Genomic DNA, 22,304 nt, shown 5'->3' on the forward strand with positions numbered 1-22,304 from the left:
AACAAAATCTTTTTTCGATATGTGCCCTAGTATATGGAAACGCAATAGTCTCCGACTAATTCAGCTCGAGTTGGATCGACCAAATAAATTAGAGTAAAACTCTCCTAATCAATTCGAATTTGAGATATTGTTTATGAGTAACGAAATGACTGAGTGTATCAGTTCACACTTCACTCTGTTCATCATGACAGTCCTCTTTGTCTATCTTTAGGGGCAGAAAAAGACCTCAACGGAGGTGAGAGATTGCTGTTGGAAGATCCTTTCAACGTCAAACAATAGTCTATGTAATGTATGGCTATGGCAGACTGTCCCATAATGAAAATACTAACATCAGGTCACGATAATTAAAATTCGGCCTTACTTACTTCATCACCACCGTCATCATCTTTTGTTGCTACTTCCGTACGACTTGCATGTATGGAAATGCTGGACTGGAATAACGACAGTGCTTCAGCCACTGAACTATATAACTTCAGATCTCTATATATCTGAACACATTCTCCTCTTCCCCTCCATCTTGCAGTATCATTTCCATGATTAGTCATTTCAATATGAATCAGATGGAATTAGGCCAGCCATTGATTACTAGAAGTATCCCCTAATGCTTATCTCTTCATCTTTTCATATATAATCCGGCAATGTTCGCTGACCTTGATTTCTTCACATATAGTTCAGACACCGGGTTAACTGTTCAGGTCGTCTAGTGACTGAGATGGTTGCACTATTCAATGTGAACATAGCATAGCAATGTTCAAAGTCGTCGATAATTATATTGGGTTTCTTTGTCTTGAGAATTGTTCTGTGTTTGTCCATATTCATGATGTTGACTCTCCAATTTGATTGTATTTCTCATTGAAAAATATGAGCCCGATATATGTGTACATATATGGATGCATATATAATCACATAGTGGTAAGTGGTAACCATATGATATATGATAGCATGTTGGATAATATATAATATGGTAGCAGTGAGTATTTTTTTTTTCCTCCGATTTGCATGGTACTGACAACTTCAATAGATTTTAAGGGTGCGTTTGATTTCAGAGTTAAAAGTAATTTTGATTTTGATTTTGATTGTGGAAAAAGACAAATGAGATAGTATTATAAATTTGACTTGGGAAACGTGTGTTTTTGTTGTGTAGTGGGTAGAGTTAAAATCAAAATCATGATTTTAAAATCAAACGGGGCCTCTGATTCAAATTCAAGCTAAATCAACCCATAAAGGATAAAGCCCTTCAATTTTGAATTTTCTCCATTTACATGATGACTCGAATTCGATACTTAATTTAAAGGGAAGATATATCAAACCACTTAAACTAACACACGTTTATCGGTTAATTGTAGTTGTAATAGATCACAAAATCTGTGCCTTGATGATAATCTTCTTGACGGTAGGGTCCCAACCCCAGGTTTATTCTCACCTTAAATTTACCAGCTTCGTATCAAAGAGGACGTAGTGTAATGGTACACATCATCGCCTAATGACCACGAGATTCCAAATTTGATATTCGTTGTGGAACTATTCGCGTTTCTTTATTACATATTTAGAATTTTTATTTTATTATACTAGATTCACAGATCTCCCTTTATAACGGAATTTATTGGCCTCATCCGATGGTGGAGAGGGTAGGCGGGATGATCCCGGGACTGGGACCGAAGACAATTTTCTCTATAAAGGTAAGTTATTCATACGGAAAAAAGGACAATCTTTTTGGCAGTATAGAGAGTAACTGACATTCCACGCCCGGTTTGAAAGGCCAAATAGCTTCAAATGAGCTGCTCATGAAGCCCACAACTCACCTAATTAATTTTTTTTAAGAGAAGATCATGATCTAGTTAGTACATTAAAATAAAAATCATAATAATTAATAAAGGGTATGAGTAATTCCATCATCACAATAACATTCAACTATAGGGAACAATAATGACATAGAAATTCTGATAGATAATAGCTAATTAATATTACTTTTAGTTGAAGGGATTCGAATCTTAATGAAATAAAAATTTCAATAACTAATTAATGTGGTTTTAAGTTGAAGGGCTTCGGACTTTGTAATAGTACAACAATGACATACAACAATCGGAGACTTATCTTTTTCTTTTTCCTTTTTTGGTATGTATACTATATACCATGACATTCGAAAGTCTAATAGGTCTCGACTATTCTGGTTGAGCCAGCTCGGGTTCATAAAAAGTAAAACTCTCCCAACTAAGGATTTTCTCCAATTCACAATATTCAAACTTAAAATCTTATTTAAAAGAAATAAACGAGAGCCGATCAACTATTGATGGCGTCACAAGGGAATATATACACATTTAATTTCCCCTCTTAAATTGCGAATATATGGGCACACGGAAAGTAATTTTGTGAAACAAAATGAGGCACTCAGTGTGGGAATTATTCCAAATGAAGAAACTAGCCGATAAGAGTCATATGGTGCATCCTGTCCAATCTAAGGACATGCTCTCAGCGCATGCGTCATTTCTTTACTTGAGACTGACTTCCATTATGCACGAACATACTGAATTCAATCCACACAATTGCAATCCTCAATCATATAATATCGAAAAAATTCGTGGTGCGATGGTGCGCACCCACACCTAATGACCAAAAGGTTTCGGGTTCGATATTCATGATAGGACTACCCATGTCGACTATTAAAATTGGGAGTATTTACCTAAAATGACCCATGGTTTGCTCGTTTTGTCAAATCTATCATATGTTTTTTTTTGTCAAATCTATCTCATGGTTTACTTTTTGCATCAAATCTATCCCGGCGTTATCTTTTCCGTCGATATCTAATATACGTGCTGACGTGGCGCCTACGTGGTAAGTGTGGCCCACTATCTCTCCACGTGTCACGTCAGCATAGTCGTTAGATGTCGACGGAAAAGATAACGCCGGGATAGATTTGATATAAAAAGTAAACCATGGGATAGATTTGACAAAAAAAAAGCATATGATAGATTTGAAAAAACGGACAAATCATAGGTCATTTTAAGTAAAAATCCCTTAAAATTTTTATTTCATTATTTAGGCACACGAGCCTCCCTCATAACCAGAAAGTATACATATATGTATATCAAATAAGGCGAGATTGAATTAGTAATAAACGGTGTGAAATTACACATCAAAAGGGGATGTAGCTCAGATGGTAGAGCGCTCGCTTAGCATGCGAGAGGTACGGGGATCGATACCCCGCATCTCCATTCTTTTTCTCTTTTTCAATCTTTTAGTTTTCTATCTTCACGTTTTCGGACTCCTATCATCAGAAAAATATATGGGATAATTGCGCCATATAACATAATGTTTGAAGGAATTTTTAGTTCTAACTCAAACTTTATTTTTTACCTGAGATATCCTAACGTTGACGTGCTGATTTCATATTTATCCCGACGCTAATTTTCAGTTCAAAATTGACGGAATTGCACACGTGACATGTTAATTTTATAACACGTAAATAACCCAAAATATATTTTGAGCAGTAGAAGTAGTAGCATCTGATTTAAGTTTACCTTGCCTCTCTCTCCCTCCGAATGACCACCCAAAATTCGGAATGATTCGGGTTCCCTAACTATTACTTCACCGGTAAATGAAAGTGCACACTGAAAATCGTTGCAATGGAGTAACTGAACATTCCCATGCCAAGAAGTCTAACCATCTACAAATGGTGCGAAAAGGCAAGCCCAGGATCTGATAATATGAACCACACGATTGTCTTAATAAGCAACACCTTATTTCATGAGTCGCAAGACCCATGTAGGAGGTGCTACTCCATGAAGCAGCGGTCTTAGGTCTATGGCGAAGTACCCGAAGTGGACGAGAACGACGAAGCCTATCATGGAGGCGTCTTTATCAATGTAGGCCTTACCGAAGAATCAATATTATGACGTAGTTGACCGTCATGTAGCCATACGGGAGGTACAGCCATGGCAAGGCGTCTACAACATGCTCCATGGCCTGACTTGATGTTTGCGGTGGAGAGTATGAACGGAAATTGAGGTTTTCTCCACGCCATTTTAGGGCGGAAAGATGTGGGAGATAGCTTCCAACCGCACGGGGATGGTGAGATAGGTCAGAGGGCAATTACGGTGCACGTAAGGAACATGGGAAGGAAAAATATAGGGAAACAAAAGTCCCAGTAGCAACAATTAAACTCTGAATTTTATGGCTTCGAATTTCGAGTTAAATTCAAGCGTTACTGCACCAAGTGGTAGTTTGAGAACTTGTGCAATCAAGACTTGCCGACGGAAGAGGTCCCTAGAGCTTCAGTTACTTCATTCCAGATATGATACCATTCCGTGAGTGCAATAAAGGAATCAGATTTCCTGATTTTAAGGGAGTTGGAATTCCCCCGTTTGAGGGAAATGGATTTCAATTCCTCTTTACCAAACAAGTGGAAACGGAGTTGAACATTCCGATACCGATAGGTTCGGCCCACCTTGGGCTGTTTTTGGGCGGACCGACGTTGACGTGACCTGCCACGCCGACCAAACGTTCCGCTTCAGGCCGCCATGAGGTCACCGGTCCGTCCCGTTCACCGTCTCGGCACTTCATCTTCTTCTTCCGTTGAGGTCGAGCTATAAGCTTGTCCGAGAGGAGAAGCGTTGGACTGAAGCAAGCTTAGACCGTTTCTCAAGTCCCTGAACCTATGAAGTCTCGTTTCTGTAGTCTCATCGGAGTTATTTTACGAAGACTTCCAATTCCAAGAGCTCGGATCGAATCGATATTGATGGCTTATGGAGTTCCGCCAGCAAGCGCCAGCGGTGGCTCAACGTCGGCGATTAAGCAGGTGAAACTGGACAAGGAGTGCGAGATCAGGATCGAGGTCGGCAACGAGACGCCTCTCCGCCTCCGCCTCCTCTCCGGCACCGCCGAGATCTTCGGTGCCGAGCTGCCGCCTGAATTCTGGCTTACCTTTCCTCCTCGCCATAAGTTTGCCGTACTGCTTAGAACCCTACTTGTTGGGCTCACATTTACAATAAATATATATTAGTTTTCTGAATAATTCATGCAACTGCAGGTTTTTACTTGGTATGGAGCAACTATCGAGATGGACGGTGAGACGGAATCTGATTATACCACAAACGAGGTAATGTTTGCTGTTTCCCGGTGAGACAGCTAGTTGGCTTCGCATGTTCAATCGAGCTATCGAATTAGAGAAGCTTTAAGGCTATCTCGCAGTTTTGTGACTGAATGTGGTTTTTGTGATGCTTGACAATAGACACCAATGGTCAGCTATGTAAATGTGCATGCCATACTTGAAGGACGCAGGAACAGAGCGAGAGCATCGCCGCCTGACTCCAATTCTTCTCAGGTTTGCTTGCATTAGTCGTCCTGTGATAGATTTGTGTATGTAATCGGAGAGGAAGCATATTCTTCGTGTTTATTTTGGGAAGTTTGTAATTTTGCTAAGAATGATGGAAACACCTGATATATGGATGTGAGATGAGTCCCCATGTCCCCTTACCCGTTTGTGTTGTAAGGCAAGGAATTCAGGATGTTTTTGCTGTGTTTCAGGGACCTAGAGTGATTGTTGTGGGACCTAAGGATTCTGGGAAAAGTACTTTATCGAGGATGCTGCTCAGTTGGGCAGCTAAACAGGGTTGGAAACCTACCTTTGTGGACTTGGATGTTGGCCAAGGATTTATAACTATACCTGGCTCTATTGCTGCTACACCCATTGAATTGCCTATTGACCCTGTGGAAGGAGTTCCTCTAGAAATGCCCCTTGTTTACTTCTATGGGCATGTTACTCCGAGGTGATAATTGCATTAATGGTGTTCTTCTTTCTAGTTTGCAATATCTCTGTATAATTTATGCAAATTGTCAATACTACGTAAAACATCAGAAGTCATATTGATTACATGATACTGAGCTAAAATCATGACCATTAGCTAACTCTCCTACACTACAAATACTTGCTCGAGAGATACAGAAACCTGCTCAAAAGGAATGTAGTAATGTTCCTAGCACTGGTTTCATATCGACTCAGTGGCATTTGAAGAAGCATGTCTCTTTAGTTTTCTTTGCTGTTGGGAAATGGTCACATCTTTTAATTTTTTGAACTTCAAACTTAATTCATAAGCTGTGTGTCAATTAATTTTTGCAGCAATAATGTAGATTTGTACAAAGTGCTCGTAAAGGAGCTTGCTGATATTCTGGAGAGACAGTTTGCAGGTAATGCTGAATCAAGAGCTGCAGGCATGGTGATAAATACCATGGGATGGATAGAAGGCGTAGGCTATGAAGTAAGCGGCTTTGAAAGTGGATATTAAAGATACTGAAATATCAATTGATGCAAATCATTGTAGTGATGTTTTTCTTTTATTGACGCAGTTGATTCAACATGCTATTACTACTTTCAATGCCAATGTAGTCTTGGTCCTGGATCAGGTCGATACTGCTTCTTGCTTTCATTTTTTTCTTATTCTATAAACCTTATCAGCATATACCTCTTTTACGTAAACTTTTGTAGATGTGGGTAATTTCTCGTGCTATGGAGCAGCTTTGAGAGTGCTCTGACGTATAAAGATAACTTTCTGAATGGTTGCAGGAGAAACTCTTCAGCATGCTCAAGAAAGATGTGTTGAAAAACAATCCCAATGTAGATGTTGTTAAGCTTCAAAAGTCAGGTGGTGTTGTATCCAGAAGTAATAAGTTTCGGCAAAGGACGAGGAGCTTTAGAATAAGGGTGAGTCACTATTTCTCTTTTCTTTGTTTTGTTATGAATAGAAGCTATGAGTGATTGATATTGACCTTCAATAATTTGATGAAAAGAAAAAATTAATGGAGATCTTTATTTTAACATTTTAGCTGAAAAGAGTTGGCAATTATCATTGTGAAGATTGAAAGAGCAACATCTTGTCTCTTTCATCTAGATATTTTACATTTCATATCATGTTTAGAATTGATTATATTTGTGTGCTAGTGGTAATTCATTAATATGTTGTATTCTTAAGCTTGTATTCGTTGCGCTTATGATGGCACTGACGTGTATTACAGGAGTACTTCTACGGTCCAGGCAATGATCTCTCACCGCATGCCAATATAGCCAACTTCAGTGATTTGTCCATCTATAGGATTGGGGGCGGACTCCAGGCCCCACACTCTGCGCTGCCGATCGGTGCAAAGTCTGTTGCAGACCCTCTGAGATTAGCACCTGTGAATATCAACCGGGATCTGCTCCATGTAGTTCTCGCAGTTTCGTTCGCGAAAGAACCGGAGCAAATAATCTCAAGGTAAAATAAGTTCACCAAAGAATATCACTTTTGGCCCTTTTAACATATTCCTCTGGAAGGTTAATTTTTAAGTCGTTCTATCTAACCATTTGTTTCCTTTGTGCAGCAACGTTGCTGGGTTCATATATGTCACAGACGTAGACATACATAGGTTGAGCTCGAATCTCGTATCATTTCATTAATTAATCATAGAAATATGTGTTATAGACGTTGAAACCCTGTAATTTCTAAATCAATTGCAAATGGCAGGAAGAAGATCACGTACCTCGCCCCATCTACTGGGGATCTCCCAAGCAAATTCTTAATTATGGGAACCCTGACTTGGCTTGAAACCTGAACTCGAGATGCAGGATTTGTTGACTGCTACGCGTTTCTTAAAGTTAAATCTATCAATTGTACTGATCACTGCATCGCTTGTAACTGATATCATTGGGTAGTTTTGTGTATCATATATAGCAGAAACCTTGGTGTAAGTTGTATAACTTTATAAATGAGATGAGAGTTTATTTGGATTGATCATTTTTTTTTCCCTTTTTCCTTAGTATATAGTAAGGAAAAGTGTGACATTCATAAGAGATATGGTCCAAAGACAATGTTATAACAAAAGAAGATTTACCGGTCTGTATAACCACAAATAAGAGGGTGAACACCTTGGCACCCCTTCCGAACTTGTATTGACTTCAAATTGTGTTGATATGAGTTTGTCGGTGCTTCTGATGACCGGACCAATGGTCTTGTCAACTCGTATAAGTAGTTGTTGACTATGATGGTTGATGCAGCGTAGTTGTATAGGGTCTGACAAATTTGCAAGCTCAAAGTATGTTTATACTAATCTAACTTTGCGTCGGCACAAACCAAGCCCAGATGGAGCTAGATCGCTATCATTTTGATCACACTTGCAACCGGGAGCTAAATAAGACCTGTCCTCTTAGAAATGTCGTCACAAGACAAATGTCACATTTGGATCTATTTCCAGCACATTGACGGCCTCTTCATCGATGGCTCTGGTGCTATCGACGGTCAGTTGGTGGGACCGTTACCTTTGCAAAAGCAAGAAAATCGTATGCGTACGCGTTTCTTTCGCAACACTAAGAATGGAATCCTCTCATAACCTCACGATCACTATTTCACTGCTGAAAATGGAACAATTGACACTGATCATTATGTTTCAGGCATTTGTCCTCAACCGCGGTAAGAACGTTTACATTGGAAACTTGAGTTTCCGGGACAGATCGCAGACACACTTATCCCTGGAGAGGTCCGTTCGGGTGCTTATTTCCAACGTCAGCATAAGGGCCCCTCAGCAGAGCCCCAACACCGACGGGATGCACTTGCAGCAGTCTAGGTATGTCTTGATTGAGGACAGTCACATAAGAACAGGTAAATCCAATGAGCCATAAGAATCCTCTGGCGTGCATACATATCACTCAGATCACGCATTCTCCATTATTTTCTTCCTGGAACTTTTGCCAGTTCTGCACTTGTCTCTTCAATACCTCTACTAGCAACTTAAAATCACTGTACTATTGACTGCGCAGGCGATGACTGTGTCTTGATTGGGGTGACTCATCCTACCTCTATGTCAGGGGGATCCTATGCAACCCAGGTCAGGGGATAAGGTACAGAACTATGGAATGCAACAACCCTTATAATTACTTTTCCGTGATATAGATTTTTGTCTGTACCATCTTTTTCTCGTTTAGTTGCTTGCGCAACTTTCCTCCATTGATTTGTCTTCCATGTAGCGTTGGAAGTCTTGGCAAAGCCGGAAAGCATGAGACAGTTCATGCTGTTATTGTTAGAGATGTAAGCTTAGCCGGGACCATGAATGGAGTTTGGATCAAGACATGGCAGGTAATCATATAATACAGCCTAACCAATGTATCTATCTAAACCATCTACTGACTCCTATCCCGGGGGGGGGGGGGGGGGGGGGGTTGCAAAAAAGAATCTATTGACCAGATTACTTTTAATCATGCACGTACAGGGAGGCCGTGGATATGTTAGAAACATTCTCTTCAACCGCATTAACATGATTGCATCTGATCTTCCCATCATCATCGACCAGAATTACAGCAACCACGAGATCAGGTTTCAAGCCACGTGACCCTTGCCGGTTTAACATGATTTCATCGGATTGGGCATTTCTGTAGTACCTTGCCGGTGATCCTCCTTAGGGCTGGGACTAGGATCCTGTCATAGACAGGAACCCACAATGTGAGGCTCAGGCTCGTGAACACAGTATGGGACGCCGCCGGGATTTTGAAGTCGGTGCTCCGGGAGAGGCGGTCCAACTGAAGAGCCTGGAATATGCCGTAAGTATGGTTCTGGGCATTCGCCAGGTGGTAGATAATTGCAGAGGCCCAAATTGGGATCACTCTCAGAACACATTTCATTTCCTCCACTTGCTGTACACTGCAGAGTCTCCAAGAATTCGAGGCAGAGCCATCGATATTGATTCCGTCCACCGGCATAATGACTGCAGATTTGTCGAGGAACCTGGAGAGATAGGACAGTTAACCAGATAATTACTTGAATATGATGAATGATGTAGATAAATTGATTATGTCAAAACTTGTGTTTTACCTGAATTGATCAGTAGAAGGGAGCTTTGAGTTGGTGGACTTTTTCGACACGTGATTGAAAAGGCTAACCGTGGGCTGGTCCGGGACTGTCAGCCGCCGCTTCCTGACAGCAGCGACCAGCACTTGGGTGAGGCTTGTAAGTGGGCTCCCATCGGGCCTCACCTTGACCTATAGACCGGAGCCCAAAAACAGAAGCGTGCAGGACAAGAGCATGAGACCTGTGGGAATAGCGAACCCGATTGGCCAGCTCACGTTGGATTGCACGTACACGATCAGTGTGGCTGATACCATCAAAGCAACCGTGAGGGTGAAGTAGTACCAGTTGAAGAAGCTGTCAACTCCCCGTCGGCCCGATTCAGTGGAGGGATCAAACTGATCAGCGCCAAAGGCGAAGTTGCACGGGCGGATCCCACCGGCTCCAATGACCAGGAGGCCTAATCCGACAAAGAGGAAGGCTAATTGGCCGGATGTCGGGCCAACGCAGGCAGTGGATTGGGCTGAGCACTGGGGAGGGTGCAGAGCTGGGAATGTTGCCGTGAGGGTTATCGATATGAGGCCCTGTAACACCAACTACGTGGTCACATTATTTCGACCGGCAATCACCAAATACTCTCAGAACAAAAATTAATGTTGACTGCAGTTCAACATTAAACATATTCTTGTGCATAAGTGACGGAATGGGATATTACCAGGAAAGAGGAAACGGAAGCAAAACCAAGAGTCTTGTAGCGGCCGAAGTAAGTATCAGAAAGGTAAGCTCCGACCAGCGGCGACATGTTAGAGGTTCCATTGAAGACATTGATGAGAGTGGCCGCACTCACATTCTTCATGTTAAACACCTCGGTGAAGTAGACCGTGAGGTTAGATAGTGCGCCAATTGTTCCCAGCTTCTCAAATGTTTCATTTCCTGCAGGAAATATATGGTATCCTTCATGCGTCAATCAGGGCATCTGTCTAGACTATCACTAATGCTAAACAATGTTTCACAGCAAAATAAGCATATAGATGGGCTGTCGGGAAATGAGGAAGCAGCTCGAGAAGGGGCCGGCCTTACCGATTATGAAGGGCATGACTTTAAGACCTCTATAGACAGGCAGTTGATCCTCATGATCAGCTAAACCATTTGTCTGGGCTCTCTCTTCCTCCATGGCCAGCAAACCTTGACCTTGCTTACTGTATTCTACTATGATGGAGAGAGAATAAAGATGTTGTCTTAAAAAGGGAAAAATAAATAAATAAATAACAGAGACACAGGCACAGACACAGACAGAGAACAGAAAGGGTTTGTAGAGGATGAAGAGGAAGAAATGAAAACTTCAAGGGCGTCATCGGCTTTTATATAGTGGAAAGACAATCAAGGGAGAGAGCTTCTCTGTAGTATATTATTGCTTGTTGATTCGCCAGGGAAAATTTTTGGGCCCGCTCAGGACAATCCATTATACCTCTTGGACTGTAGGATTTACCCGATCTCCAGTCTCGTGGTGCAGATCTGACGGTCCGAAATGTACAAAGGACTGTTCGAAATACGGGATTGGATAATTTTTATATTTAGCAGTCCGCGCAGAGAGACCGGAAATTGTCTGGTGATGTCGCCGTGGCCTGTGGGCGTTAGGTGACAAGGTCTCCCGATTCCTTTGATTTCAGTGACAGATATATAAAATAGATATATAGAGTTTTACATCTATACACATGTATCACACTGACATACAAAATAGGCCCCCTCATCCTCTGGTCTCTTTCCTTGTTCAGCAAGAAATTTCTCTGAAAGTAAATTTGTTTAGGGAAGTCCAGATAAGATCCACTTTCATTCATATGCAAATATTCCACAAGTCTATGCTCGGACCATCAGTGATTCCCGTCATGACATTGGATTAGAGACTCGGGAATGGACCCAAGATTTGACCGCGGAGGGTTGGGTCGGGAGGCAAAGCCGATGTTTTTACAAATATTAGATCGATATGATGGCTATTCACGAGATTCATCCCTGAGTAAGAGTTTTCTTTGTCATCTATGTAGAAGTGGAAAAGCCTCAATGAGGTGAGGTGCGAGATCCTTCATTGTCAATCCATATATGGCTTGTCGCACGCAAAAAAAAAAAAAAAAAAATCTGTGTGTGGCTTTGTTTATTGAATAAAAAAGGGATTTGTAGTAGTGGATAATTACCTTTCCGATATACAACTGTTTTGGCCGACATGACTACTCTCATAAGACACAATCCACGACTAAAGTGCTAAAGATAAGCAGGAATTAGCTTACATTGACTTCATTAATCTATACATTATTGACTGTTTCATGATTAAGGTTTGGCCTTGCTTACTTCATCATCACCGTCATCATTTGTTTGTTGCGGCCACTTCGTACCAAAAAATGCCTTAAAACCCATATAGGGATTGACATACTCGTTTAACTTAGCCTCATAACGATCTCATATATTCTCATTTTATAATAATTCTGAAATAAATATTACTCATTCACAGTGTATGAATAACACTCATGAAATTTTTTCTTTTATGTTCATTCTGGTAATTGTGATGATGAGACCATCAAACCCAACCATTGGATTCAAAGTTGCCGATTCCGTGAAATTTCTTCTCATATTCTTCGTCTACTCTCAGCATCATTTCCAAGCGTTTTTGTCCTCCTTACCAAATTTTTTCACATCACCTTATGAGTTGTTGGTTAGATTAGTTAATTATCGCAATGTTAACTACTTGTCTAACTATTATTTTTTAATAGTTGAGTACGAACGTATATTCCATTCTACTATAAACAGAGGTTCAAATATTTTCATGAATACCTTAAGACAACCCCAAGACTGTACCCTTCTTTTTTCCCTTCTTGCCTTTGACTTGTTTCAAACTCAAATAACACCTTGCGAAGCAGTCCTAACCTTCCCGTTGCTAAGGTGTATTCAATAATTTTAGTTTATTTTTTTCTTTATATTTTATATATAAATAATGTCTTTTTTTTTAATAGCGAATCTGCTATTACACTCAGTCTTTGAAGGATGAGAACTAATTATGTAGCATCTTATATCTATCCTTGCTTCAAATTCCAAGTTTTCTCCAACTTCTTCGTACATAGCTTCCCCTTAACTCTCTTCACTACATTAGCTTATTAAATTATACAACCACTACTGGTCTAATTTATCTCATATGTGAATGACTAAACGTTCAAACAAACTAAAACAAGTTAAAAGAATTTGTTAACTTTCATTGCACGCACTTACTAATTTTTTGATCAGCGAAAGACATAGCTAAAGAAATACCTGCATCTGGCTATAATCCGTACAAAACTTACTTAACATACGCGATTAGGATATCGTAGACGTACAAAGCAGGTGGTTGCTTAAATGTTGGTATGGCGGAAATGAACGAAAAATATGAACGTGCTAAATCCATATGAGAAAGTGACTCAATGGTATTCACCAAAAAAAAAAAGGGAATTGACACAACATTGAGCAACCTTGATTTCTTCACATATAAGAAAGAGGGTGTAGCATAAAGGCGCACTTCCTCACCTATCAATTAAGAGGTTTCAGGTTTGATTATCATGATTATTAGCTATTAATTTCTTCACATATTGTCCGTCATGACTCATTGGCTCATTCAAGTCGGCTAGTGGAGGGTTGAATTGATCCCGTGTGAACGTAATAGCAATGTCCAAAGTTGATCTCAGCAAATATATTTAGTGTGCTTTTCTACTATTCTGTGTTTGTCCATATTCGTGATGGACTCTAATTTAAAACTTCTTATAGCAAACCATGAGCCCAGATACATATGCATTATACTATACCCCCAATCCCTTGATTAGTGGTAATTATTATATTATAATAATATATAACTAAGCTTTTCAACTTTAACGAGAGTATGTCCAATGTCCACATTGACCATTTTTCATGACTTTAGCATCCCCAGAGCGCGGGTTTATTCCCGTTTTTAATTTACGAATGCTGCCATGCCTCTCATTATGCATATGTTCATGCACCCATTAATGTTCCTAGGGAATTAAGAAGGATCAAATGTCCTGATAGTATATCTATACGTGATTCATGTTGAAGCTAAGCAGGACGGGGAGTGAATTAATTAACAGTATACGCCTGACTTGAATGGTCAAGTGGCCTCGACAGATCTAATGAAGCCCACAACTCGCCTAATTCGATTTTAAGTCGAAGAGCTTCGGAGTTAGTAATATAGTACAGTAGCATACAACAGGAGGCGATTTTTTTTTCCTTTTTTCCTTCAAAGAAAATTTGGACATAATAGGAAAAGTAATTTGTGAAACAAAAGAGGCTTTCCGTATGGAAAATTTGAAATAGCCATTCCAAAGTCTTGGCGTCATAATTCACCCAAAAAAAAAGGGGAAAAAAAGTCATGGTCTCATAGCACATTTGAGTCACATTGCACGAGCATCCTGAAATTCATACATTGCGACTCTCAAATCACATGCTCTCTATTGTAAGGTGAGCATGAAAGTAAAAAATGGATGAGTCACACTTCATCCTTGTGAATTCCGTATTCAAATTTACCCATGAAACACAAAATCAGAAGGGTATGTAGCTAAAGATGGTAGAGCCGAGGTACCGGGATCGATGTCCCGCATTACCATTCCTCTTTTTTTTTCCCTAATCTTTTTCAATATTTTTATAGGCGATCGCAATTCTTGATCTACGAGGTGCGTTGTTATATTTCTATTTCATTTCTCTATTTGGGTCGAGCCTAAACCTACACTCAAGACATCGAGTCCATACAGCAAATCAAGTCGATAATTTTGGATGGGCTTGGCCAACTTGATATAGAGTTCAAAGGTATTCTCAACTGTTTGGTTAACACATCTTCCGGTCGAACCCACTAAACGTACCGTCTTCTCTGTAGAAAACGAGCTACATTATCATTTGGACCGACCTTCTAGGCTCCAGCGTGCAGTTAAATGTGCACAAGTATGGTGTAACTTGTTACTCGAGTCCGATAAATTTGATCCTTTGGATGAGAGGAACAGAGATAGAGAGTGAAAAATAATCTAACTCGGAGCTGATCCCGCCTCCAGGGCTGAAAGTGAGAATCTCGATTAACGGAGTGAAAGCTAAGGGAGGTGAAAATGCGACCACTCTGTACATGCTCACTGCACCTAGCTAGACATAGAAAATCGTGGTTTGCAGGCATAAAAAAATAAGAGTCGACTTAGACTGAAAGCTTTTCCGATCCACCGGCTTCTTGCAAGGCCAGTTCGACAATTCCCCTATTAGAATCAGTTTTGTACCTGTACCACCTAGCACAGACCAAGAAGTACCCGAAGTTCAGGGCCCCCAAGGCAGCAATCATGTAATAGAAGTAATCCAATTTCCCCTTGTTCAGATCCTCAGGCAACCAATCCCCGGACCGAGACCTCACGGTAATGTGGTGGACAGTTGACACGAGGAACCCGCTCAAGTAGTTCGCGAATGCCATTCCTGTGGTTGAGAAAGCCCCCGCGATGCTCCTCATGTTTTCAGGGAACTGCTTGTAGTAGAACTCCACCAGCCCAATTGAAATGAACGCCTCGGAAAGCCCCACCAAGGCAAGCTGCGGAACCAGCCAGTAACCCGACATGGAAGATATTGCCCCGCCTTTTGGGCCAACTCCTAGACTCGGTTTCGTCAGGGCATCATTTCTTCGCTTCTCCTCGACGAGTCCTGCAACTATCATTGACAGGACAGAGATGACTATCCCGATGCCGATCCTCTGGAGCACTGTGATCCCACCTTCCTGGTGACAGAAAACATGATAAAAGGTTTCAGAAAGACATTGTGGACCAAATCTATGAAATATTACTTCAGATTTTGCTACTATACCTTGCCGGTGACCCTCCTCAGTGCCGGGACTAGGACCCTGTCATAGACGGGAATCCACACTGTGAGGCTCAGACTCATGAACACAGAATACGATGCCGCCGGGATTTTGAAGTTAGTGCTCTGGGAGAAGCGGCGGTCCGACTGCAGGGCCTGGAATATGCCATAGGTATGGTTCTGGGCACTTGCGAGGCTGTAGAGGATCGCAGAGGCCCAAATCGGGATCACTCTCAGAATGCATTTCAATTCCTCAACTTGCTGTATACTGCAGAGTCTCCAGGAATTCGAGGCGGAGCCATCTATATTGATTTGGTCCGCCGGCGTTATGACAGCAGATTTGTCAAGGAACCTGGAGAGATGGGACCGTTCATCAGCTTACTCCAATATGATGAATGATGCAAATAAATTAATTGCCGAAAGTCGTGAGTACCTAAATTGATCAGTATAAGGGAGCTTTGAGTTGATGGACTTTTCCGACACGTGATTGAAAAGACTAACTGCCAGCTGGTCCGGGACTGTCAGCCGCCGCTTCCTTACAGCAGCCACGAGCACTTGGGCAAGGCTGGTGATGGGGCTCCCATCGGGCCTCACCTTGACGTATAGTCTGGAGCCCAAGAACAGGAGCGCACAGGACAAGAGCATGAGACCTGTGGGGATAGCAAATCCGATGGCCCAGCTCACATCGGACTGCACATAGACAATCAGGGTGGAGGACACCATCACGGCAAAGGTGAGGGTGAAGTAGTACCAGTTGAAGAAGCTGTCAACTCCCCGTTGGCCTGATTCAGTTGTGGGATCGAACTGGTCAGCGCCGAAGGCAAAGTTGCAAGGGCGGATTCCACCGGCACCAATGACCATAAGGCCGAACCCGGTGAGGAGGAAGGCCAATTGGCCAGCTGTCGGACCAAGGCAGGCAGTGGACTGGGCTGAGCACTGGGGAGGGTGCAGAGCAGAGAATATTGCCGTGAGGTTGATCACAATGAGGCCCTGTCACAACAATTATGCCGTCATACTATAGAAGCTCGTGCCGACGGATAATTACCAGATATCTTCAGAACAAGCCCTGAATGATTATATCCTTTGTTCAGGCCAGCTAATCACTACTTGAAAATTGATGTACTAGACACATTCTTGCGAAAAAAAAGTGATGGATTGGATATCACCATACCAGGAGAGAGGAGATGGAAGCAAAGCCGAGAGTCTTGTAGCGGCCGAAATAAGTGTCGGAGAGGTATGCTCCGAAAAAAGGTGCAATGTTGGAAGTTCCCATGAAGATGTTAATGAGAGTGGCAGCACTCACATTCTTCATGTTAAACACAGCGGTGAGGTAGACTGTGAGGTTTGATAGTGTGCCAATTGTTCCCAGCTTCTCAAATGTTTCATTCCCTGCAGCAAATTGAAATACATCGTTTCCTTTGCGTGTCAATGATAATCGGTTCGACTCTATCTAATCTATTACTAGCACCAAACAATGGTTTCTGATATCCGATAGCAAAACTTTAGACAGACAATGGTTTAGACCGTTGCGGGCAATCATGAATCACGGAAGGGGCCCAAGAACCCGGCCTTACCGATAATGAAGGGCATGGTTTTAAGTCCTCTGTAGACCGGCTTATGCTCCTCATGATCAACCGAACCATTTCTCTGGGCCTTCTCTTCTTCCATGGCTAGCACACTTTGTTCACTGTATTCTAATTACGTGAAGAAAATAAGAATGTTCTCTTAATAATAAAAGAAAGGAGAGAACGAAAAGATCATAGAGGATGAAGACAAAGAAATGAAACTTCAACCGCGTCTTTGGCCTCTATATATGGGGAAAGACGATATTCATGAAAGAGGCTTCTCTCTTATATTATTGCTCGTTTATTCATTGGATAAAATTTTATGGTCTTGCATCCCCGAACCGATCCTAGCTCGTACCTCGAGACTGTCATATCTACCCTCACCCTCTAGCTCAGATCTGATGACCTTGAAATATTCAGAGAATCATGATCATGATCAGGATCAAGTCGATATTTAGACACGAAAATATATCCGTGTTCTTATCGGAAAAAAGAAAAAGAGTAAAAAGCAAAATTGTTCGAGAGGGAGTTGTATAATTTTCTATTCATCAGTCCTGGCAGAAAGACAGGATATTGTCTCGTGACGTCGCTTTTGGCTGTTGGCGTTAGGCGACATTCACATGACTGAGAGTCTCCAATTCCTAAATGACCTCATTTTGATCAATATGTTTGTATAACCCACAGAGATGTCACCACAGATATCTAAAATAGACATGGATTTTTATATGTAAACATTTATTCAGCACACTGACATACAAAAAGGGTCCCTTATCCTTGGTCAATTTTCTTTTTCAAACAAGAAATTTGTCCATAACACATCTGTCAATTATAAGTTCAGTAACTTTCCTTTTCGGTGGACAATTTCAGTAACTTTCTAATTTCATCCTTGTATATGCATTCCGTAAGTCACCAACGCCATTTACAGGATTCGGCCATTGGTAATTCTCCTCATGGCTTTGGCTTAGGGAACAGGGGACTTAGAAATGGACCCAATATTTAATGGAAGAGGCCTGAGATCCTCGGGAGGCAAAGCGGGTGCTCATTTGAAGGATTTCTAGTCGGACCGAACAAAATCTTTTTTCGATATGCGCCCTAGTATCTGGAAGCGCAATAGGTTTTGACTAATTCAGTTTGAGTTGAATCTATCCAATAAACTGGAGTAAAACTCTCATAATCATAAATTTTATCCATCAATAATATTCCAATTCGAGATATTATTTAAGAGCGACGAAATGATTGAGCGTACCAGTTCACACTTCACTCTGTTCATCATTGAGTTGCCAGTCCTCTTTGTCTATCTTTAGGGGAAGAAAAAGACCTCAACGGAGGTGAGAGATAGCTGCTGGAAGATCCTTTCAACGTCAAACTATAGTCTATGTAATGTATGGCTATGGCAGACTGTCCCATAATGTTTAAAATACTAACATCAGGTCACGATAATTATAAAAATTCGGCCTTGCTTACTTCATCCCCACCGTCATCATCTTTTGTTGCCACCTCCGTCGACATGCATGTGCGGAAATGCTGGACTGGAATAACGACAGTACTTCAGCCACTGAACTATGCAACATCCGATCTCCATATTCCATACAACACATTCTCCTCTTCCCCTCCATTTCCTTGCAGTATCATTTCCATGATTAGTCATTTCAGTATGAATCAGACGCAATTAGGCCAGCCATGGATTACTAGAATTATCTCCCAATGCTTGTCTCCTCATCTTTTCATATATAATCCGGCAATTTTCAGCAGACCTTGATTTCTTCGCATATAGTCCAGACCCCGGGTTAACTGTTCGGGCCGTCTAGTGACTGGGATGGTTGCCTTGATTCAATGTGAACATACCATAGCAATGTTCAAAGTCACCAATAATTATATTTGGTTTCTTTGTCTGAATATTGTTCTGTGTTTGTCCATATTCATGACGTGGACTCTCCAATTTGATTGTACTTCTCATAGGAAAATAATAATATGAGCCCAATAAATGTGTACATATATGAATGCATATATAATCACATAGTGGTAAGTGGTAATCATATGATATATGATAGCATGTTGGATAATATATAATATGGTAGTAGTTAGTATTTTTTTTCCTCTGATTTGCATGGTATTGAGAAGTTTAATAGATTATAATTAATCCAAATTCAAGCGAAATCAACCCACTAAAAGATAAAACCCTTCAATCTTGAATTTTCTCCATTTACATGATGACTCGAACTCAATGCTTTGTTTAAAAGGAAGATATATCAAACCACTTAAACTAACTCGCATTTGTCGGTTAATTGTAGTTGTAATAGATCACAAAATCTGTGTCTCGATGATAATCTTCTTGACGATAGTGTCCTCACCTCAGGTTTATTCTCATCTTAAATTTCCTGGTCTCGTATCAAAGAGAATGTGGTGCAGTGGTACATGCCATCGTCTGATAATCAAGAAATTCCAGATTTGATATTCGTTGTGGAACTATTCATATTCATTTATTACATATTTAGAATTTTTATTTTATTATACTACATTCATAGACTTTCCTTGCATCGAAATTCACCAGCCTCATCGGAAGGTGGGGAGGGTAAGGGGGGATGATCCTGGGACTGGGACTTAAGATAATTTTTTGGATGAAGATAAGTTATTCATAGGGAAAAAAGGATAAATTTTCTCGCAGTATAAAGTGAAGTAACTGACATTCCACGCGCGTTTTGAAAGGCCAAATAGCTTCAAATGAGCTGCTCGTGAAGCCCGCAACTCACCTAATTAATATGGTTTTTTTTAAGAGAGGATCATGACCTAGTTAGATAATAGCTAATTAATATTATTTTTAGTTGAAGGGATTCAGACTTTAATGAAATAAGAATTCTAATGGCTAATTAACATGGTTTTAAGTTGAAGGGCTTCCGACCTTGTAATGGTACAACAATGACATACAACATTAGGAGACTTATCTTTTTCTTTTTTTCCTTTATTGGTATGTCTACTATGTACCACGGTATCCAAAAGTCTAATGAGCCTCAGCTATTCTAGTTTGAGCCGGGTCGGGTCATGAAGAGGTAAAACTCTCACAACCAAAAACTTTCTTTAATTCACAATATTCTAAATTGAAATCTTATTTAAAAGAAATAGGTGTCGAACCGATCAACTATTGATGATGTAACAGGGGAATATATATCGCCTCCTCCTCTCAAATTGAGAATATTTGGGCACAAGGAAAGTAATTTTGTGAATCAAAATGAGGCACTCAGCGTGGGAAATTATTCCAAATGAAGAAACTATCCGATAAGAGTCATATGGTGGTGCATCATGTCCAATCTAAGGACATGCTCTCAGCGCATGCGTCATTTCTTTACTTGAGACTGACTTACACTATGTACGAACATACTAAATTCAATCCACACAATTGCAATCCTCAATCATATAATATCGAAAAAACTTGCGGTGCGATGACACACCCACACCAAGTAACTGGGGCGGAGCCAATGTATTGACAATGGGGTAAATTTTGAGTTTTTTAAAATTTTGCCTCAAAAGTATGTTTATTTATGAATTTTTTTTTATGTAAAATTAGTATTTTGCCCCATGAAAAAAACCATGAATTTACTATTTATATCAAGTAGTATTTTTGTCCCCCGGATGAAAATCCATGCCCCACCCCTGCCTAGTAATTAAGATTGTGTTTGATTTTAGAGTTGAATATAATTGAGTTTTTGTTTTAAGTGGTTTGTAATAATTGTGTTGTTGAATTATGAGAAAAAATGTGAAAAAGTAATGAATAGTTGAAAGAAAGTAATGATTGTGTTGTTGAATTGTAGAAAAAAATAATGAATAGTTAAGAGAATTTAGTATTAAAAATTGAATTGAATGATTAAAAAATTGAAGAAAAAATGAAAAATAATAATTGTGTTGTTCAATTGAAGATAAGTAGAGTTAAAATAAATTTTTGTAACCAAATGGGCCCTAAAAGGTTTCATATTTGATACTTGTGATAGGTCTACTCATGCCGACTATTAAGATTTATATTTCATTGTTTATGTAACAGAAAATATATATATATGTGCATATCAAATGAGGCGACATCACATATTAGTTAAGCGATCTGACATCAAAAGGGGATGTAGCTCAGATGGTAGAGCGCTCGCTTAGCATGCGAGAGGTACGGGGATCGATACCCCGCATCTCCACTCTTTTTTCTCTTTTGCAATCTCTTATAGTTTTCTATCTTCACGTTTTCAGAATCCTATCATCAGACAAATATATTTTGAGCAATAGAAGCAGTAGCATCTGATTTAAGTTTACCTTGCCACTCTCTCCCTCCGAAACACCACCCAAAATTCGGAATGATTCAGGTTCCCTAACCATTAGTTCGCCGGTAAATGAAAGTGCACATTGAAGTACGAACGGAAATTGAGGTTTTCTCCACGCCATTTAGGGCGGAAAGATGTGGGAGATAGCTTCCAACCGCACGGGGATGGTGAGATAGGTCAGAGGGCAATTACGGTGCACGTAAGGAACATGGGAAGGAAAAATATAGGGAAACAAAAGTCCCCGTAGCAACACTTTCGAGTCGAGTTCGAGCGTTACTACACTAAGGGGCCGTTTGGTTCATGTTCCGAAATCAGAATCGAAATAGGGTAAAATCAGAAATGGAATGACTCAATTCCCTTTTTTGTTTGGTTTAGCCCGACATCAGAGTTCAGTTCATTATTTTATATTTTGTTTGTATGTACATATTTTTCTTTTGGAATTTTCAATTCTCACTACTTTTTGTAATATCATATCGGATACATATGGCATAACAAAAATATGACATTCATTTACAAGGGAAGACAAAAAGGAACAAACATCATACGAACTTTTTGCATAACAGATTTGCAGTAAAGAGAAATGATTAGGTTTTCTTGCTCAGAATTATTCAAAATTTTAATTTCATAGAGAAACTAGAAGGATTTTACCGTAAACCTTCAACAGAAAAACAAAATTGTAAATAATAAGATTGGGAACTTGTTTAATCAAGAGTTGCCGACGAAAGAGGTCCACTAGAGCTTCAGTTATTTCATTCCAGATATGATATCATTCCGTGCGTGCAATAAGG

The 22,304-nt window shown here is 40.3% G+C and overlaps 2 protein-coding genes, 1 long non-coding RNA gene and 2 other non-coding genes across 6 annotated transcripts; 4 read left to right on the plus strand and 1 right to left on the minus strand.

The window, feature by feature from the left end:
* The first annotated feature begins 3,139 nt into the window (after positions 1–3,139).
* On the plus strand, positions 3,140–3,212 carry TRNAA-AGC. Its single transcript has one exon. It is a non-coding gene; the product is annotated as a tRNA-Ala (tRNA).
* A 544-nt stretch (positions 3,213–3,756) lies between these two features.
* Positions 3,757–7,771, plus strand: LOC116196594 (protein CLP1 homolog). Its single transcript, XM_031526392.1, has 10 exons — positions 3,757–4,945; positions 5,027–5,095; positions 5,228–5,320; positions 5,524–5,765; positions 6,116–6,254; positions 6,343–6,399; positions 6,560–6,697; positions 7,009–7,244; positions 7,351–7,395; positions 7,494–7,771. The coding sequence occupies exons 1-10, from the start codon at positions 4,655–4,657 to the stop codon at positions 7,579–7,581; spliced, it is 1,398 nt and encodes a 465-aa protein (XP_031382252.1). The 5' UTR covers positions 3,757–4,654; the 3' UTR covers positions 7,582–7,771.
* A 597-nt stretch (positions 7,772–8,368) lies between these two features.
* Positions 8,369–11,614, plus strand: LOC116196595. Of its 2 annotated transcripts, none has more exons than XR_004154858.1 (4): positions 8,369–8,589; positions 8,783–8,863; positions 8,990–9,098; positions 9,232–11,614. It is a non-coding gene; the product is annotated as an uncharacterized LOC116196595 (long non-coding RNA). The 2 variants fall into 2 exon arrangements; XR_004154857.1 differs by having other exon boundaries at positions 8,370–8,624.
* A 3,218-nt stretch (positions 11,615–14,832) lies between these two features.
* LOC116196913 (protein NRT1/ PTR FAMILY 2.10-like) lies at positions 14,833–17,790 on the minus strand. Its single transcript, XM_031526858.1, has 5 exons — positions 17,228–17,790; positions 16,825–17,042; positions 16,087–16,643; positions 15,660–16,005; positions 14,833–15,573 (listed from the first exon to the last, which is right to left on the minus strand). Exons 1-5 carry the CDS (start codon positions 17,319–17,321, stop codon positions 15,010–15,012), a joined length of 1,779 nt encoding a protein of 592 aa, XP_031382718.1. The 5' UTR covers positions 17,322–17,790; the 3' UTR covers positions 14,833–15,009.
* Positions 17,791–21,320: 3,530 nt separating this feature from the next.
* Positions 21,321–21,393, plus strand: TRNAA-AGC. Its single transcript has one exon. It is a non-coding gene; the product is annotated as a tRNA-Ala (tRNA).
* The last annotated feature ends 911 nt before the right edge of the window (positions 21,394–22,304 follow it).

This window comes from Punica granatum, chromosome 2 (genome assembly GCF_007655135.1).
Source record: "Punica granatum isolate Tunisia-2019 chromosome 2, ASM765513v2, whole genome shotgun sequence".
Taxonomy (NCBI): domain Eukaryota; kingdom Viridiplantae; phylum Streptophyta; class Magnoliopsida; order Myrtales; family Lythraceae; genus Punica; species Punica granatum.

Excerpts from the sequence above, each read along its gene's own strand:
- LOC116196594 (XM_031526392.1), top strand. The coding sequence starts at position 4,655 with ATGAAGTCTCGTTTCTGTAGTCTCATCGGAGTTATTTTACGAAGACTT. Across the intron at positions 4,946-5,026 it reads CTCCTCGCCATAAGTTTGCC|GTTTTTACTTGGTATGGAGC; the intron begins GTACTGCTTAGA and ends ATGCAACTGCAG. Across the intron at positions 6,255-6,342 it reads TAGAAGGCGTAGGCTATGAA|TTGATTCAACATGCTATTAC; the intron begins GTAAGCGGCTTT and ends TTATTGACGCAG.
- LOC116196913 (XM_031526858.1), bottom strand. The coding sequence starts at position 17,321 with ATGGAAGAAGAGAAGGCCCAGAGAAATGGTTCGGTTGATCATGAGGAG. Across the intron at positions 17,043-17,227 it reads AACCATGCCCTTCATTATCG|GGAATGAAACATTTGAGAAG; the intron begins GTAAGGCCGGGT and ends AATTTGCTGCAG. Across the intron at positions 16,006-16,086 it reads CCTTATACTGATCAATTTAG|GTTCCTTGACAAATCTGCTG; the intron begins GTACTCACGACT and ends CCATCTCTCCAG.